The sequence below is a fragment of the Lepidochelys olivacea genome (assembly GCF_965140295.1).
Source record: "Lepidochelys olivacea isolate rLepOli2 genome assembly, chromosome: 16".
Classification (NCBI taxonomy): Eukaryota; Metazoa; Chordata; order Testudines; family Cheloniidae; genus Lepidochelys; species Lepidochelys olivacea.
Genome location: NC_140426.1, coordinates 6,173,828 through 6,194,500, shown reverse-complemented (window position 1 = coordinate 6,194,500; position 20,673 = coordinate 6,173,828). Strand labels below are relative to the sequence as shown.

The 20,673-nt window shown below is 42.0% G+C and overlaps 1 protein-coding gene across 15 annotated transcripts in view; it reads right to left on the bottom strand.

Annotated features, from left to right (window-relative positions):
• The window catches only part of ZNF618 (zinc finger protein 618), a 325,181-nt gene extending 307,751 nt beyond the window's left edge, over positions 1–17,430 (bottom strand). For all 15 annotated transcript variants that reach the window (XM_084650025.1, XM_084650034.1, XM_084650032.1 and 12 more), the window contains exon 1: positions 16,708–17,430. In XM_084650025.1, coding sequence (XP_084506151.1) covers positions 16,708–16,773 — 66 coding nt within the window. In that variant the 5' untranslated portion in view covers positions 16,774–17,430. The remainder of the gene's footprint in view (positions 1–16,707) is intronic.
• Between the last annotated feature and the right edge of the window lie 3,243 nt (positions 17,431–20,673).

The window sequence follows — 20,673 nt, the reverse complement described above, 5'->3', positions numbered from 1 at the left end:
AAAATATTTTAGTGTTTATGCTGGAATGGGGAGGCCACAGAATTTTCTCTAAAATGAGAGAAACACAAGCTTCATGCAAACCAATATTCACAACATAACTGTTACGTACAAAACTCTATCAGTAACCAAAAGTCACTAAGATAACCAACATATACCTCTTCAGTAAATCTATTTCCCCCCCCAAACAGACATATCAATTAACAACAGGATACAATTAAAGGTAATAGCATTAATTTTTTTAAGAATTTAAGGATATGCATAAGTGATCAGGATCAGGGCCTTATTTATTCTTGTAATTTTTTCCCAGACTTTTATGAAAGACAACATTCTTTATTTCCACTAAATATGTTCCAACAGACTTATGTAACACCATCTTTCAGGCTTTCTGGAAGTCTACGTTTAGTAATACAAATTGTATCCTTACATTCCTACCATCCATTAATTGATTTCAACCCTGAAACAAAGTCCTTTGGCTATATTTTGACCTTATGAACACAATTTCTTTGGTTATGAATGTGGTGACCTACAGAAATTGTGTGTGATTTGAAATAATTACTGGGACATGAATCTTTTGTAACTGATTACTGAAATATAAAAACACCACAATTTTTGCAATGAGAGTGTGAGGAGCACAGAATTACAATTATTAATATCATTAAAAAGCTGAACTTAGTAGACCTTGCAAACTAATGGTACATACATCAGAAAAATGTAAAAACACCCACCAAAGTTAAAATGTTCTGCTTTGTCATCACAAAATGGGAGCAGGTGCCTATCTTAACTAGCTCTAAAACACAGTACAAACATTACTTAAAAAGTCAAAACACAAACCTTCCTCATGATTACACTTTTTAACAAAGAAATTATTAACAACAGATCAAAGTTCATCCCAAGCTTTCTAGGTTGCTTCTAGGATTCCTAATGCAGGACTGTTCAGTTCAAACTCATTCTCTAGATGGTAGAGCCACTCCCACCACCTCTCATATCTGGGGGAGGTGGCTCATTATCTAAGCAAGTGAATCTGCAGAATCTACTTTAACATCTCTCAGCAGCATCAATGACACCTGCTAACAGGGTGGGCTCATAGGATAACAGCACCAACCTGTTACTCTGAGATCTAGCCAGTTCCCCACTGCCAGATTAAACTTTCACCACTCACTTGTCAACCCACCTGACCTACACTGCCCAGGGAAATTCAACATTGCCTCCCAATAAAATTTTCAAAAATTATATGCAAAGATAAAAAAAATCCATCATACGACTCTCCTACTTCCCAAAACACCCCCAAAACTGAAAGTCACAAACACAGAAAAAAATGAATGATTTGCAAACTATAGACTAAAAAGCATCAGGCTTCAGCTTGCAGATTCATATCCAGATACAAGCAACTTTTTTCGTTTCTGAGCTATAAACTACCAAGGCAGATTCACACACTTTAAAAAAAAAAATGCTGTGTAGTCCACACACGGCACTAAACAACATATATTTAGATGAGAAATCATTGTAATGTGTCTTTTGGATTAAAGGAATGGTTACTATAGGGCAGCGGTGAGCAAACCATGGCCTGCAGGCCACATCCGGCCAGCGGGACCATTCTGACCAGCCCCTGAGCTCCTGGCCCGGGAGACTAGCCCCCGGCCCCTCCCCCGCTGTCCCCCCTCTCCCGCAGCCTCAGCTCACTGTGCCGCAGGCACAATGCTCTGGGCAGCAGGGCTGCGAGCTCCTGGGGACAGGGAGCAGGGCGGGTTGGATAAAGGGCAGGGGAGCTCAGGGTGGTGGTCAGGGGGCAGGGGTGTGGATAGGGGTCGGGGCAATCAGAGGGCGGGGAACAGGGGGGTTGAATAGGGGCAGGGGTTCTGGGGGCGGATAGGGAGAAAGGGTGGTTGAATGGGGCAGGGGTCCGAGGGGGGGGGGGGGTGGCAGTCAAGAAGGAGAGAAAAGGTTGGATGGGGTGGGGGGGGCGGCAGTCAAGAAGGAGAGAAAAGGTTGGATGGGGTGGGGGGGGGCAATTGGGGCAGAGGTTCCGGGGGTGGTCAAGGAGCAGGGGTGTTGGATGGGGCAGGGGTCCCGGGGGGGGCAGTCAGGAAAGAGTGGGGGGTTGGATGGGATGGCAGGAGGCAGTTAGGGGCAGGGGGTCTGGGGGCGGTCAGGGGACAGACAGCAGGGGGGTGCATTGGGCAGGGGTCCTGGCTGGGCCGTCAGGGGGTGAGAAGCGGGGGGGATTGGATAGGGGGTGGGGGTTAGGCCACGCCTGGCTGTTTGGTGAGGCACAGCCTCCCCTAACCGGCCCTCCATATAACATATGAAACTCGATGCAGCCCTTAGGCCAAAATGTTTGCCCGCCCCTGCTATAGGGTTTGAGTCCCCCCTCAAAAAAGCTAAATAACTAATACCTACTGAAGAGGCATTAAGATGATAATCAATAAAGTGACTTCACTATATCCACACCTAAGATCAGTGTTTCCTAAACTGTGGGTCACAACCTCCAGGGGATCATGAGATGTTGAAAAAAGGAGGGGAAGAAAGAAAATACAAGAAAGTCAGGATATATCCCCGTTGAAGCAGCTTCTGTCCCGCAGGGCTGGCTGCACTCAGCTCCCCACTCTGGCCATTGGGTCCTAACTCCTGGCACATGCATGGGGTCACAGTGCCACTCACTTCATTTGGCTCAGCCTCCCCTCAATTCACGGGGGGCAGGCCAAACCTGAGTGGCAATCCAACACAACCCTGTGTGCCGGGGCCATGTTGCAATGCCAGGACCGAGGAGCTGAGCCCAGCCAGCCTTGCAGGACAAAAGCCACCACGGCAGGGCGGGCTCATTCTCCAACTCCCTCCCCCACCTAAAGGGGGTGACACCATGAAAAAGTTTGAGAACCACTGCTTTAGATTATTAAATCTAATTCAAAGAAAAACAATCCTGTAAACCTGTAGGCAGGCACTTAACTTTAAGCTCTGACTTCAAAAGGAGATTTCATAGGTTTAATGTCTGTAGGTTCAGTCCCTAGTTTACTTTTCACCATTTATTATTGTTAGACACTGAAAGTAAGCTAATCAATTTCATTTAAATATAAGACTGGTCCCAAAACCGATCCCTGAGGAACTCCACTGGTAACCTCCCTCCAGCCTATCAGCTCACCTTTCAGTATGAGCCGTTGTAGTCTCCCTTTTAACCAATTCCTAATCCACCTTTTAATTTTCATATTGATCCCCATCTTTTCCAATTTAACTAATAATTCCCCATGGGACACCGTATCAAATGCCTTACTGAAATCTAGGTAAATTAGATCCACTGCTTTTCCTTTGTCTAAAAAATCTGTTACCTTCTCAAAGAAGGAGATCAGGTTGGTTTGGCACGATCTACCTTTTGTAAAACCATGTTGTATTTTGTCCCATTTACCATTGACCTCAATGTCCTTAACTACTTTCTCCTTCAAAATTTTTTCCAAGACCTTGCATACTACAAATGTCAAACTAACAGGTCTACAGTTATCCGGATCACTTTTTTTCCCTTTCTTAAAAATTGGAACTATGTTAGCAATTCTCCAATCATATGGTACAACCCTTGAGTTTACAGAGTCATTAAAAATTCTCGCTAATGGGCGTTCAATTTCATGTGCCAACTCCTTTAATATTCTTGGATGAAGATTATCTGGGCCCCTCGATTTAGTCCCATTAAGCTGTTTGAGTTTCGCTTCCACCTCAGAAATGGTAATATCTACCTCCATATCCTCATTCCCATTTGTCATGCTACCATTACCCCTAAGACCCTCATTAGTCTTATTAAAGACTGAGGCAAAGTATTTGTTTAGATATTGGGCCAAGCCTAGATTATCCTTAACCTCCACTCCATCCTCAGTGTTTAGCGGTCCCACTTCTTCTTTCTTTGTTTTCTTCTTATTAATATGGTTATAGAACCTTTTACTATTGGTTTTAATTCCCTTTGCAAGGTCCAACTCTACTTGACTTTTAGCCTGTCTCACTTTATCCCTACATGTTCTGACCTCAATAAGGTAGCTTTCCTTCCTGATCCCTCCCATCTTCCACTCCCTGTATACTTTCTGCTTTTTCTTAATCACCTCTCTGAGATGCTTACTCATCCAGCTTGGTCTACAACTCCTACCTATGAATTTTTTCCCCTTTTTTGGGATGCAGGCTTCCGATAGCTTCTGCAGCTTTGACTTAAAGTAATCCCAGGCCTCCTCTGCCTTTAGATCCATAAATTCTTCAGTCCAAACCACTTCCCTAACTAATTTCCTTAATTTTTGAAAGTCAGCCCTTTTGAAATCAAAAACCCTAGTCGCAGATTTATTTTTATTTATTTTGGAGACTACAGTGGGTCATACTGAAAGATGATCTGTCAGGCTGTAGGGAGGTTACCAGTGGAGTTCCTCAGGAATCAGTTTTGGGACCAATCTTATTTAATCTTTTTATTACTGACCTCAGCACAAAAAGTGGGAGAGTGCTAATTAAGTTTATGGATGATACAAAGCTGGGAGGTATTGCCAATTTAGAGAGAGACCGGGATATCATACAGGAAGATCTGGATGACCTTGTAAACTGGAGTAATAGTAATAGGATGAAATTTAATAGTGAGAAGTGTAAGGTCATGCATTTAGGGATTAATAACAAGAATTTCTGTTATAAGCATGATCAATTAGAATAACGGAGGAGGAGAAGGACCTTGGAGTATTGGTTGATCACAGGATGGCTATGAGCTGCCAATGTGATGTGGCCGTGAAAAAAGCTAATGTGGTCTTGGGATGCATCAGGCGAGGTATTTCCAGTAGAGATAAGGAGGTTTTAGTACCGTTATACAAGGCACTGGTGAGACCTCATCTGGAATACTGTGTGCAGTTCTGGTCTCCCATGTTTAAGAAGGATGAATTCAAACTGGAACAGGTACAGAGAAGGGCTACTAGGATGATCCGAGGAATGGAAAATTTGTCTTATGAAAGGAGACTCAAGGAGCTTGGCTTGTTTAGCCTAACCAAAAGAAGGTTGAGGGGAGATAATGATTGCTATCTATAAATATATCAGAGGGATTAATACCGGAGAGGGAGAGGAATTATTTAAGCTCAGTACCAATGTGGACACAAGAACAAATGGATATAAACTGGCCATCGGGAAGTTTAGACTTGAAATTAGACGAAGGTTTCTAACCATCAGAGGAGTGAAGTCCTGGAATAGCCTTCCAAGGGAAGCAGTGGAGGCAAAAGATCCATCTGGCTTCAAGACTAAATTTGATAAGTTTATGGAGGAGATGGCATGATGGGATAACATGATTTTGACAATTAACTGATCTTTAAATATTCATGGTAAATAGGCCCAATGGCCTGTGATGGGATGTTAGATGGGGTGGGATCTGAGTTACTACAGAAAATTCTTTCCTGGGTATCTGGCTCGTGAATCTTGCCCACATGCTCAGGGTTTAGCTGATCGCCATATTTGGGGTCGGGAAGGAATTTTCCTCCAGGGCAGATTGGAAGAGGCCCTGGAGGTTTTTCGCCTTCCTCTGTAGCATGGGGCACGGGTCACTTGCTGGAGGATTCTCTGCACCTTGAAGTCTTTAAACCATGATTTGAGGACTTCAGTAGCTCAGACATAGGTGAGAGGTTTATCGCAGGAGTGAGTGGGTGAGATTCTGTGGTCTGCGTTGTGCAGGAGGTCTGACTAGATGATCATGATGGTCCCTTCTGACCTTAATAATATCTATGAATCTATTAATTTCATTTCTGTTTTTACGTCAGTTTCCCATACTACTTCTCATGCACTAATAGAATGCTGTTGATTTTGGTTTCAAAGCTTTGAAAGAGGAGGTTTAATAAACTTGTGATTTAAAAAATTAATAAAGTATTTCCATTAATAATGATTTTTTTAATAAATATAACTTAACATATTAGACCTAAATAATTTTAAAATGCCTATTTGAAGGAACTTTAAAACATTTATTTTTAAAACAAATTCATTTTTTTAAGATACTGGAGTGTGAGTACACATAACCACTAAGTAAAAAATAAGCCAATATGGATTTTTTTTTTTAATTTCCTCCCAGGCTGAATCTAAATTTGAGCCAACAATATTTTTTTAGAGCAAACTTTACAAACCATGCCTGAAAATATGGTTTTATGACCCCCGCTACCAGGACAATCTCATATTGTAGTACCAGGTTGAGTAACCGAGAACACCGACCAGGGAAATAACCCACTTCCTTCCCTGACAAACCGAGGGACGCACCCCACCCGTGTACTTATTCTCTACACCAATACTGACTTGGACTCTTAATACACTGCATGGGTGCCTACCCAAGTCCATTTATCCACTGATGCTTTAAAAACTCCCACACCCCAATCTGGATATATGCTGGTTATGTGATATGTATGTACCTTGTGAACCTTGCAACCGATACTTGCAATCCCCCATAACCCAAGCCAAACCCCAGATGTACAGTACCTTGCCTCTTAACTTGTGTAAATTTAAAAATTTTGTTAAAGTTAATGTTTAAAATCAAATCTGTTTTTATCAAGAACAGCTTTTGATTATAAAAGATGCTCAGCAAACTGTTTAAGGAAAAACCTGCTCTACCTCAAAGAACCTTCTTCCCTCTTAGTCTTTGAACAGTTCTAAGTCAATAGCAGATACACTAAAATCTCCCATGATAAAAGCTGTAGCTTTTATCCATCTATCTACACACACACACAACACACACACACACCTTGTTTGTCTGAAAAGAGACTTCCAGATCTACTTTCTCTAACTGCCCTGAAGGCCTACAGCAAGATCCCAGAATCCCCTGGCTACCTTTATTATTATTCTTCATTTATATGTCCAGACTCTCTGCTATGCCATCCCAAATATTTATAACATTTCTCTGCAGAACTAATAGCTTCCATCGCCTATTCGCACTGCTTTATTTTCCTCTATCCCTTGTAAACCCAGTAAAAGGATATTTAAAATATCCAGTCATTTTTCAGGCTCAGATATAGATTTTAATTACTGGGCCAAATTCTGATGTGATACAACAATTTGCAGTGGGGTAAATTACAACACTTCAAATAACCAAAAGGGCTTTTGCTGATACAGAAATTTTGGGAGGAAAAAAACCAAAATCCTATAGACATTGCTATACCAGCAAAAGTTTCTAGTCTAGACCTGGCCTGAGACTCCTTTGACCTACTTACATCCACTTCACCAATGTGTAATGGTTTTTCTACACTACAGTTTTTACCTCATTAACTGATTGCCAATTAAGTCAAGATCATTAACAAGTTTGTAAAGGTTAGGCTGCATTCTCCCAAACTTTTGTTCCATGTTAAGAACATAAGAACAGCCATACTGGGTCAGACCAATGGTCCATCTAGCCCAGTATCCTGTCTTCTGACAGTGGTCAATGCCAGATCATTCAGAGGAAATGAAAAGAACAGGCAATCACTGAGTGACCTATCCTGTCGTCCACTCCCAGCTTCTGGCAATCAGACATTGAAAAAGAAAGTCTAAATCAGCATAATATAAGGATTTTCTAGATGAACAGTGAGTGTGCAGCAAGCTGAGATGTAAATCTACAGCACCCTAGCTTGCCACACAGCAACTGATAGTGTGAACCTTCCTATTGCGCACTAGAAGTACCCCAGTGTGTTTTCACAAAATGCAGGTTAATGCACACCCAGGAACTTGGTGTTTGAGAGCAGGGTCCATGCAGACAGCTAGCACAGCACACCACGGCACTGAAGAGTCATACCTCAGCTTGCTGTATGCTATTTTTCTAGACAAGCCCTTACACCCAGAGGAGACAGAAGCTGAAGGATCTTCAGAGGGTAAGTTAGACCAACATATGGGACATCTTAACTGTTAACAAGAAAAAAAAAAAGCATGATCTCAACTTGGGTGAGCTAACCCACATTATCTGACTTGGATAAAAAATTAGGAGAGGGAACAAAGCAAGTTGAACTTGAGCTAGGAACCCAAACCTGCCACGTCTTCGCTGCTATTTATGTTTTGACCTGAATTAGAATCATAGAATCATAGAATATCAGGATTGGAAGGGACCTCAGGAGGTCATCTAGTCCAACCCCCTGCTCAAAGCAGGACCAATTCCCAGTTAAATCATCCCAGCCAGGGCTTTGTCAAGCCTGACCTTAAAAACCTCTAAGGAAGGAGATTCTACAACCTCCCTAGGTAACGCATTCCAGTGTTTCAACACCTTCTTAGTGAAAAAGTTTTTCCTAATATCCAATCTAAACCTCCCCCACTGCAACTTGAGACCATTACTCCTCGTTCTGTCATCTGCTACCATTGAGAACAGTCTAGAGCCATCCTCTTTGGAACCCCCTTCCAGGTAGTTGAAAGCAGCTATCAAATCCCCCCTCATTCTTCTCTTCTGCAGGCTAAACAATCCCAGCTCCCTCAGCCTCTCCTCATAACTCATGTGTTCCAGTCCCCTAATCATTTTTGTTGCCCTTCGCTGGACTCTCTCCAATTTATCCACATCCTTCTTGAAGTGTGGGGCCCAAAACTGGACACAGTACTCCAGATGAGGCCTCACCAATGTCGAATAGAGGGGAACGATCACGTCCCTCGATCTGCTCGCTATGCCCCTACTTATACATCCCAAAATGCCATTGGCCTTCTTGGCAACAAGGGCACACTGCTGACTCATATCCAGCTTCTCGTCCACTGTCACCCCTAGGTCCTTTTCTGCAGAACTGCTGCCTAGCCATTCGGTCCCTAGGAACACACCTTTTTCTTTTTGCAGTGAAGACGTATCCTGGTTCTAACAAAGGTTCTAACTTAGGGCTTGTCTACCAATCCCCAACTAAATCATCCCAGCCAGGGCTTTGTCAAGCCTGACCTTAAAAACCTCAAAGGAAGGAGATTCCACCACCTCCCTAGGTAACGCATTCCAGTATACATATAAATTGTTCCAATACCCCTGTACTGACAATGATAGGGGAAAGTGATCTAACACTTATGAAAAACCTGGTCAAATAGGTGAGTCTCATGCTAACGCTAAAAGATGAGAAATGATTGTTTACCTAATTAGCTACATACATAATTACAGTGCACTGACTAGCATCATATAAAATAATTAAACAAGACCACCTGGAAGGATCTCATTCTCTGCTCCATCCCTTATGATTGTATTTCACAGGTCTGCAGCACGTGCCCAGTGCTATCACTACCCACCCCACTTCAGAAATAGTCCCTTTTCCCCCACATTCCAACCCTTGTAAAAGGCACTGACTGGGTGTCCTCCTTTAGTCCTTCCTCAAGAGCTCCTTTATGAACCTGCCAGTCAAAGATGCCAGAAAAACATTACACATCGTGCACGTGTCCAGGGAAGGTGGTATCTCATCTGACTCACCTAAATACCGAAATACAGTACTACAGGCTCACTCCAGGCTTCCTTAGATAACAGACTGGGAGAGGGATGGTCTCCTTCCTTTTCCCCCCATAGAAAAGCAGCTGTTGTCCTGGATTGCTCAGTCCTGGAACAAAATGAGCAGCCCACAGAAGTTCCCCACCAAGTCATATAACCCCATTACTTACATTGGTCTTATTGTATCCACAGTTTCTCAATTATTTCCCAGTGTTGAACAACTCCATTATCTGAACATAAAATCTTAAATCCTTTTTGACTCCCTTACTTCCTACTGTAACTTTATTCCACTCATGTTCTTATCAATGCCTCGACTAGGTAGATGTAAGTCATCTGTACCCTGCTTAGAAAAGGCATAATCAAAACCTTTACCATGCAACTCATGCAAACTGGCTGCTTCTATTGTCTTTGTCTCCCCTCTACTTGTGTTATGGCTGAAAAATGCAACGCCCATCTGATTGGCTAAAGGGGCAGGGAATCAGTTTCCCCATCAATGGAAGGAACAAGGATAGCTTATTCCAAAAGGGTTATCACTCACATACTGTACATGATAAACAGCCTCATTCATTTCTATTCCCTTACCCCAACAAATCAATGTTTGTTAGTACAAAGTCAACACATCCAGATGTACTTTCCATACTAGTTAACCACTAAATTGGATTCACATAGTACAAAATAATCAAGAGACACTCAAGAAACAAATCTAAAACAAAAAGGAGGCAGATGATTAGCAATTAATCCATAAAATATTAAAAATCAGAAACTTCTTCCCAAAAATGCAGTATGATTGAACCAGTTCACTATGGACATATTCAGTAGTACAATATTTTTAAATTATTGTAACATTAAGATTAGTTTCAATTACTCAGAATTTTAAGAAACGTAAAAGATAATACCTCATACTAGCCAGAACTTCACATGATTAAAAAACCACCCCAAGCCCATCAGATGACATTCATAACAAATATTATTCATTCTCTCATCCTCCTCCATTGCCCAAATTTCCATCTTTTTATGATAATTTTTATGTCTTTACTAAAGGCCTGACCTACGGTCACTCTCACAGAGGCTCATTAAATTAAATATGACTTTATGTGTGAATAACTACACATCCGTAAGTTACTAATTACAGGACCAGACCTTTAGATTTTAAGATCCTTGGTGCAGGTATCATGTTTTGTTCTTTTCAGGTCCCAGCACACTTTGCATTATAGAATCACAGATTCATAGAAATGTAGAGCTGGAATGGACCTCAAGAGGTCATCTAATCCAGCCCCTGTACTAAGGCAGCACCAAGTAAACCTAGACCACCCAGCAGGTGTTTGTCTATTCTGTTTCTAAAAACCTCTAGTGATAGGGATTCCATGCCTCCCTTGGAAACCTATTCCAATGCTTAACTATCCCTATCATTAGAAACTTTTTCCTAATATCTAACCTAAATCTCCTTTGCCGCAGATTAAGCCCATTACTTCTTGTCCTACCTTCAGTGGACATCGAGAACAATTGATCACTGTCTTCTTTATAACAGCCCTTAACATATTTGAAGATTTATCAATTACCCCATCACTCATCTTTTCTCAAGGCTAAACATGCCAAGTTTTTTTAACCTCTCCTCATGAGTCAGGTTTTCTAAACCTTTTATAATTTTCTTGCTCTCCTCTGGACTCTCTCCAGTTAATCCACATCTTTCCTAAAGTATGATACCCAGAACTGGACACAGTACTCCAGCGGAGGCCTGATCAGCACTGGCACATATTCAATTTCTGATCCACTATAATCCCCAGATCCTTTTCAGCAGTATTACTGCCTAGCCACTTATTCCCCATTTTGTATTTGTACATTTAATTTTTCCTTCCTAAGTGCACTATTTTGCATTTGTATTTATTGAATTTCATCTTGTTGATTTCAGACCAATTCTCCAATTTGTCAAAGTCATTTTGAATTCTAACCCTATTAAAGTCTGACATTTTTAAATCAGCAGGTCTGGATAATTTGCATCCAAGAGTTTTAAAAGAACTGGATTTTATTTTCAATAACTCTTGGCACTCGGGGGAAGTTCCAAAAGACTGGAAGAAAATTAATGTGGTGCCAATATTTAAAAAGGGTAAGCAGTATGACCCAGGTAATTACAGGCCTGCCACTCTGACAGTGATCCCAGGCAAGATAATGGAGTGGCTGATATGGGACTTGATTAATAAAGAATTAAAAGAGGGTAATATACTTAATAACAATCAACATAGGTTTATGGAAAATAGATCCTGTCAATCTAACTTGGTATTTTTTATGAGTCTTACAAGTTTGGTTGATAAAGATAATAGTGTTGATGTAATACTCTTAGGCTTTTATAAGGCATTTGAATTGGTACCACATGACAGTTTGATTAAAAAACTAGAAAGATATAAAATTAACATGGCACACATTAAATGGATTAAAATCAGGCTAGCTGATAGTCTCAAATAGAATTATAAACAGGTAACCATAATCGAACGGATGTGTTTCCAGATGATTGCCGCAGGGATTGGTTCTTGACGCTACGCTATTTTGAATTTTTATCAATGACCTCGAAGTAAACAAACCCAACACTGATAAAGTTCTCAAATGACATAAAATTTGAGCGACTGGTAAATAACAATGAGGACAGATCACTGAGCCAGAGAGATCTGGATTGCTTGATAAACTGGGCACAAGCAAACAACGTGTGTTCTAATACAGGTAAATGTAAATATGTACATCTAGGAACAAAGAATGTAGGCCATACTGGCAGGAACTCTATCCTAGGAAGCAGTGGCTCTATAAAAAATGATTGGGGGTGGGTTGTTTTGGTTTTGGGGGTTTTTTTCAGGGAGGGGGGGAGGAGAGGGAGGGTCTGGGGGTGGATAATCTGCTGAACCTGAGTTCCCAGTGCAACACTGTGGCCAAAAGGGCTAATGCAATCCTTGGATGCATCAACAGGGGAATCTCAGGCAGGAGTAGAGATGTTATTTTACCCTGTATTTGGCACTGGTGCGACCACTGCTGGAATACTGCATCCAGTTCTACTGCTCACAATTCAAAAAGGATATTGATAAATTGTAGAGGATTCAGAGAAGATCAACAAGAATGATTAAAGGATTAGAAAACATGCCTCATATTAATAGACTCAAAGAGCTCAGTCTAGTTAGTTTAATAACAAGCAGGATACACGGTGACTTGATTACAGTCTATAAGTACCTACATGGGGAACAAATATTTAATAATGGGCTCTTCACTCTGGAACAGAAAGGTGTAACACAATTCTGGACGTTGAAGCTAGACAAATTCAGACTTGAAAAAAAGGCATAAATTTGTAACAGTGATAGTAATTAATCATGGAACAATCTACCATGGATAGTGGTGGATTCTCCATCACTGACAATATTTAAATCAAGAGATTGGGTGTTCTTCTAAAGATCTGTTCTAGGAATTATTTCTGAGGAAGTTCTGTGGTCTGTCATATACAGGAGGCCAAATCAGATGATCACAATGGTCCTTTCTGGCCACAGAATCTATGAATCTGAGTAGTCTCACTGAAGCCAACAGGAATATTTGCATACATAAAGTTAAACACATGCATAAATATCTGCAGGATTGGGGCCTATGCAATCACCCTATCTTAAAAATATGCACACACTATTCCAGTTGAATCCAAGAGGATCTATATGTATTAATATAATGGCAGTATTGAGTCCTATGCACCATATGAGGGAATTATGGTTACTGCGAGAACCCTTACTTTGGAATTTATTGACATTTGAGGATTGAAAGGCCCAGTCCTGCAAACCCCTCTATGTGCACAGCTTCCAATGACTTCAGTGAGCATTCTACATGCCGAGGACTTCTAGAACTGAGTCCAAAGACTGTACCCTAAATAATACAAAAACTTACATTAAGTTAAAAAAAAGGAAAATCTTTTTAGAACACTGGTTTCTATTGATTTCTCTGACACACTTGCATAATCCAAAATTTAATTACACGTCAACACAGCAGTGAAACTACACCTACATAACCAAATATATTAGGAAAATATTATGTATTTAAATGATTCTATAATACTGGAAATAATGTAATAATTAAATTTCATACTGTGCTTATGCAAAAATTATTTATCATTTAACACGCCATTATTTTATTTATGTTTGTCCCCCTGACTGAGGACTAGGTTCCTGGAAAATTTCCACTTCCAAAGTACAGTCTTTCTGTAATTTATGCTACAAAAATTAGGTTTTGAAATCTATTTACAGCAGTTTCTTTTCTTTTCCACTGTCACATAACTCAAAAATAGGCAAACAAATTTTGCTCAACTTTCCAGAAAAAAAGTTCCCTTTGAAATTTCAGCCGAGAAGGTTTTCTCCAGAATGTAAGAGCATATGCAAAATAGGTTAAGGTTGAGAATTCTAGTATAACCTAAACTATAGCCTTCACCACCAGCAAAAGATACAATGGAAGCCATTGTTTAAAGGAAACCGATACGCACACAGTTAAAGGTTGTAAAGGTTACAGTACACACACCTACAGTACAACGGCATCCCCGCAACTTGCAATCTAGTGCTATTGCATTTTCAATCTCTGCAGAGGAAATGGGTTACACATATTTTAAATATCTATATGCATTAGCAGTTTAGTACATGTAGAGATCAAAAATATAGGACTTGAAGTTTCAAGTCCTATATTTTTGATCATTATAAACTTCTAAGACATAAATGTAAAACACAAGGCAACAGAACCTCTTATGTACTGTAACTGAATATATGCCACTATTCATAATCAAAATAATGTAGCGATCCATTTATTACATCCCCGGCCTAAAATACACCAATCATCAGGGCTTCTCCCAAGATTTTAGGGTGAGGATGTGGGGCTCGGCAGAGCAGGGGGAAAAAAAAGAGAAGCGTCAAAAAATCTCCTCTTGGAAAAAAGAATTAAATTCATGAATCTTCAAAAATATTTTGGAATACTCTTAGACTTAAGCTGAAGTTATAGTGTGCAGTTCAATTAAAAAAATTCTTGCAGGATATGAGTTTGGAAAAGCTACCACCTTTAAGGCTTTTGAATGAAACCATGAACAAAATATTGACAAGGATTGTTTAATCCAATTTAATGCACTGTGTATAATTTCTACCACATGACACTCCAGTCTGTTTGTGACACTATTTGTTAATGACTACGGTACTTTAGTCTATACCTGCTGAAAAAAATTCAGGAAGAGGGTGTGTCTTTTTTCTGGAGATAAATGCAAAAGTAAAAATATAAAGTTGTATTTCTGAATATTTTCTCCTCCACCCAACACTTTTCCTGCTTTACAAGTCTTTCCATCAACTCAATAAATGAGAACAGGGTGAAAAATAGATCCTTCTCCCTGCATTTATCAGGAAGTCCAGACTTTAATTTCAAGTGAATATCAAGTAACAGTGAAACAATCAGAGCACCAAACACATTTTAGGGGGTTAAATTCAAATTTGAAAATTCATTTCAGAAAAATTCATTCCAGATTGAAATTTAATTTAAGGGGGGGGGGCTAAATTTAAGTTATTGGAGTGTGGAAGCACAAGTTGCAGAAACTTGTGTTCAAAATTCAAAAATGTTCTTTTCAAATTAAATGCTGCAGCTGTGGAGCCAGCCATCTTGCTATTTTGTCCCCATTTTAGAGAGGAGGCTGTGTCAAGGTTGGTGAGACTCAAATGTTGACCTGATCTTCCACACTCTCTTTTGTAATGCAAAGGCCATGTATATCATTTCTATGTGCTTTTGTTGAAACAATGAAAGCTTCAGTGCTCTTTTGTTGTTTATTTTTAAAAGATCAATACCAACAACCCAGTATTCAAGGGCAACCCTACAATAACAAACCAGTGTGTGTAGTCCACTACTTGCAGGCAACCTTATGATAACAAAATGCGTGCACAACACTATGAAAACATTAATTACGGAAAGGTTTCAATCTCAAACTCCAGAAGGATTATAAACAGAGAAGTGAAAAGGATTTTTAAAATTATGGAAAATATCATGGCAGCGCCCTTTTTAGCTACTTTAGTTTTATTAAAAATTACAATATTCAAATCTACAGTTAATTTTGCTCATAATAATGTTAATTATGCAAATTTCTATTATCAAAGCAGATTTTACAATAAACCTATGTAATACTACATTTATATGATCCACAGTATCTGAAATAGTTTCAGTATATGTGTAAAAAACCTACTATGGAAATTTTTTATCTTTACAAAAGAAGAAGTAGGAAATTAAATGACTGGAAACTATGTTTTAATTATACCAGGACAAACCACCAGAAAAACCAAGAAATTCAAAACCAAAACTGATATTCTACTCTTAATTTTGCTTTCCCTCCTGTTTTTCTGATCTGTGTGTAGAACCTTATTGTTTAAAAGCATTTTTGCATGAAATCCAAAATCACCAAAAAAAAAAAAAAAAAAATTTGGGTGTGTCCACAGAAAAATTTCTATTTTTTTTTAATTTCTTCCTTATTTAAGACAACTAACTTTAAATATTACAAAACACCAAAATCAACCGTGCCACACTATGAGAGCAAGTTCAAAATTACAATGAAGCACAATTCATAATTGCTTCATAACAGCAATTCTCCTACTTTCCCCAAAGTAATATTTTATTGCAGTTGATTGATATATGCTTGTCTAAAACTTAAATTAGATTCATTCTCAAGCAGTCGCGGTTTCACACTAATATTTTCTTCCAAAACAGGAAAAAACCTGAATTCGTCCAAATTCCAGCTTAATTTTCATTTACATATTAACAGGGCTTTGCTTCAAAAAACACAAAATTTGTTCCTACGAGCCCAGCCCACCCAACCAGCGGGCCTGCGGGCAGGCAAAACGTTCTGCCCTCAAATCCCCGGCAAATTCTTGCCATTCAAACTTTTTAAAAAATAAGAAATAGCAAATATTTCCTCTTTTTTCAATTTTAATTTCTTTTTTATTTACGAAATAGTCTCCCCTAGGTGGCGCCGTTTTAATGGAAAAAAAAAAAACACGACCGTTTGGAGGAAAAATTAGAGAGAAAAAAAAGAAGAAAAAAAGCAAAGCCCCGAGAACGAGAAAGGGCCTAAAAGCGGGGAGCCGGGGGCCGAGCGGGGAGCGGGGGCCGGGGCCGGCGGGGCCCCGCTCGGGGCGCCTCGCGGGCCGTTGCGCTGGCGGTCCGAGCTGACATGGCCGCTCGGCGCCGCTTTGTTCCCGGCGCCGGCCAGGGCCGGGCGGCGGGCAGAGCCGGGCACCCCGCGCCGAGCCCCGCGGCCGCCCGCGCCCAGCGGCCGTCCCCCCGGGGCTGCCCGCGCCGGCCGCCCTTACCTGCTCTCCCGGCGGCGCCGCCGCCGCCGCCGCCGGCTCCGGGGCGCCGCTGTCCGGCTGGCTCATCGGGCTCGGGCGGGCGGGAGCCCCGCTGCTCCCGGGCCTGCGATCCGCGGCGCGCTTCACAATGCCGCCGCCGCCGCCGCCGCCTTTCCGCCCTGCGGGGCCGGGAGGGACGCGAGCGGGGGCGATGCCCGCGGCGCGGGTGGGCGGCTCGCCGGGCTGCTGCAGCCCCCCTTCCCCCGGGGCGCGGGCCGCCGCCGCCGCCGCCGCCTTCAGCGAGGGCGCTGCTGCGGGCAGGGCGAGTCCCGGTGCGGAGCCCGCGCGGCCGCCATCACAGCCGCTCTGGGGGCAGCTCCAGCCTCAGCGCACTCAGATCAAGCAGCAGCAGGAGCAGGGGGCTGAGTCTGGCCGAGCTGAGCGCTGCAGGACCCGCGGCGCTGCCCTCTCCGCCCCTCCATGCCCAGCCCAGGACGCCGCCGCCGCAGCCTGCCGCGCTAGGGCCCCTGGCGCTGCCCCGGGCTTGGCACCCTCAGCCCCGGGGCGGCTCGCTGCTGCCCATGCCACGTTCGGGAAGATCCGCTCCAACTTCGCAAGGCGCTGGACTGTGAGCCCAGCCGCAGGGCCCAGCCGCAGGGGGTCCCCACGCAGCAGCGGGCTCTCGGGGCTGGCACTTTCCGAAATTCAGAGGATTATTTTTCGGTGGGAGGAAGGCAGCGGTGGGTTCCTCTGAGCTCCGGGAAACAAATAAATAAATAATTAAAAACCAGGGACTACTTTTTTGAAAACCACAGAAAGCAGCAATTTCCCCAGGAGCCTCCCAGCCGTGTTGGTGGTAGGGATTTGGTGCCCTTTGCCAACCTCCTCCAAGCAGGATGGAGAGAGGACCTGAAATTGGCATGTGCCAAAAGAAACGTGGGACAGTGCAGGACTGGCAGCTAATCATATGTGGGCTCCCAACCTTAAGGCCAGAAATGTGGGTGTGCCTCTGAAAAAGTATCATCTTTGGGCTCTGCTCTTCCCTGGGAGCCACAGCCCTCTGTCACATTCATTTCCAGGGTTCATGGACGGCAGCTCCAGGGGGAAGCCTGTTGTTCTCTCCCCTGCTCAATTTGGAATGTAACTCTCTTCAGGTCTGATTATCAGGGGCCTCAATTTGCAGAACTTGGGAGTTCTACCTGAATATTTATGGAAATAATTTATTATCTCCTTTCATAATCATCCCCAAATCCAGATTCTAATGGTGGAATTCGAAAAGCAACTTTAAAACTACCTGTTGTGTGAGAAATCTGAGGGGCAGGGCATTTAAAAAGTAAGTTTGAACAACTTTTTATAATGTCTTCATGAAGCAGAGTTCACCACCCCCAAGAAGCTTCTGGGTGGTGTCTGCAGGCCCTTTGCCATTCCCTTCTGTCTTGTGGGACTTCTCAAGTGAGAGCTCTTGGGGAAGAATATAAATAGTACATAACTTCCCTTGAAGACAGGTTTCAGAGTAGCAGCCGTGTTAGTCTGTATTCGCAAAAGGAAAAGGAGGACTTGTGGCACCTTAGAGACTAACCAATTTATTTGAGCATGAGCTTTCGTGAGCTACAGCTCACTTCATCGGATGCATTATGCTCAAATAAATTGGTTAGTCTCTAAGGTGCCACAAGTACTCCTTTTCTTTTTCCTTTGAAGAGTGGCACACCTGAGGTGACCAGTGAATAATGCAGCTGCCCCTCCCCCTCCATGAGCTTAATCAGTATAAATTATGGAAAGATTTAAAGTAAAAGTTGCAGCTGCATTTCTGTTTAAAGCCACATTTTGCATTTTCTCACAATCTACACAAAATGCCCCCAGACAATATCAAAATATGAAATATTATTCATTTTGGAACTAAAGAGTCAAACAATGCTGGTAACCCACTTATAGATCTCCAACCCAGCATGGTCCTGGTGCAGTCTCCTCAGCTCCAATCTTGAACTTCAGCGCTAGCTCCTCTCCAAAACTCATATGGAGCAGACAGGCAAAATGGCAGTTATTTACATCTAGGGTTAGGGTTAAGAGAGAGTTCTCCCCACCACTTAACTACTCCAGCCCCTGTGCACAGCAGAAGCTTTGTTGGCAGGCTGACATAACAGTATCTGTACAGGAATTTATGTCGCTGGGGGTGGGGTGAATTGATATAAATTATGCTGACACAACTTGTAATGTAGACATAGCTTAATTTGGTAGCCGAGGTAAGCTCTTACTTCTTATTAGCGAGACAAAGGTAGTATCTTTTGTTGGACCAGCTTCTGTTGGTGAAAGAGACAAGGTTTCAGATTTACACAGAGCTGTTCTTCAGGTCTGTGAAAGGTACTCAAGAGGTCACAGCTAAATAAAAAGTGGAACAGATTGTTTAGCATAAGTAGTTAACACATATTATAAGAGATGATTCAAGGTGAAGTGACCAGTTAGCACCTCTGTAGTCACAGGACAAAAAAGGTAGATTAGAGGGGACTGGGAGGTGTAAGGTGGAGGTATAAAGGATTCATTTCTGGAAGGAGTTGGGCCTCTCACCTGTAAACTGACCAAGGAGGTCAGACTGAGGGGCTCACAGAGTCTGAACATGGGGGTCACTGTAGCTATGCTGGTGCTCTAGGCTAACCAGAATAGACTATACTTGAGCCTTCATTTCTCTGTTCTAACTTAAGAACTTTCAGATGCTGTGTGCCAGGTGACTAATACATGGTTACTTTGTTTTAAAAAAATATTGTTGTAAATACTCACTGAGAGCATTGCAACCTTGTCAAGGTTCCTCCCCCACTCTGAACTCTAGGGTACAGATGTGGGGACCTGCATGAAAAACCTCCTAAGCTTATCTTTACCAGCTTAGGTCAAAACTTCCCCAAGGTACAAAATATTCCACCCGTTGTCCTTGGACTGGCCGCTACCACCACCAAACTAATACTGGTTACTGGGGAAGAGCTGTTTGGACGCGTCCTTCCCCCCAAAATACTTCCCAAAACCTTGCACCCCACTTCCTGGACAAGGTTTGGTAAAAAGCCTCACCAATTTGCCTAGGTGACTACAGACCCAGACCCTTGGATCTTAAGAACAATGAACAATCCTCCCAACACTTGCACCCCCCCTTTCCTGGGAAATGTTGGATAAAAAGCCTCACCAATTTGCATAGGTGACCACAGACCCAAACCCTTGGATCTGAGAACAATGAAAAAGCATTCCGTTTTTTACAAGACGACTTTTAATAAAAAATAGAAGTAAATAGAAATAAAGAAATCCCCCTGTCATAAATATAAAGGGAAGGGTAAACCCCTTTGAAATCCCTCCTGGCCAGGGGAAAGCTCCTCTCACCTGTAAAGGGTTAAGAAGCTAAAGGTAACCTCGCTGGCACCTGACCAAAATGACCAATGAGGAGACAAGATACTTTCAAAAGCTGGGAGGAGGGAGAGAAACAAAGGGTTTGTGTGTCTGTCTGTAGTCGTCTTGGCCGGGGACAGAACAGGAATGGAGTCTTAGAACTTTTAGTAAGTAATCTAGCTAGGTATGTGTTAGATTATGATTTCTTTAAATGGCTGAGAAAAGAATTGTGCTGAATAGAATAACTATTTCTGTCTGTGTATCTTTTTTGTAACTTAAGGTTTTGCCTAGAGGGGTTCTCTATGTTTTTGAATCTAATTACCCTGTAAGATATATACCATCCTGATTTTACAGGGGGGATTTCTTTATTTCTATTTACTTCTATTTTTTATTAAAAGTCTTCTTGTAAAACACTGAATGCTTTTTCATTGTTCTCAGATCCAAGGATTTGGGTCTGTGGTCACCTATGCAAATTGGTGAGGCTTTTTATCCAACATTTCCCAGGAAAGGGGGAGTGCAAGTGTTGGGAGGATTGTTCATTGTTCTTAAGATCCAAGGGTCTGGGTCTGTAGTCACCTAGGCAAATTGGTGAGGCTTTTTACCAAACCTTGTCCAGGAAGTGGG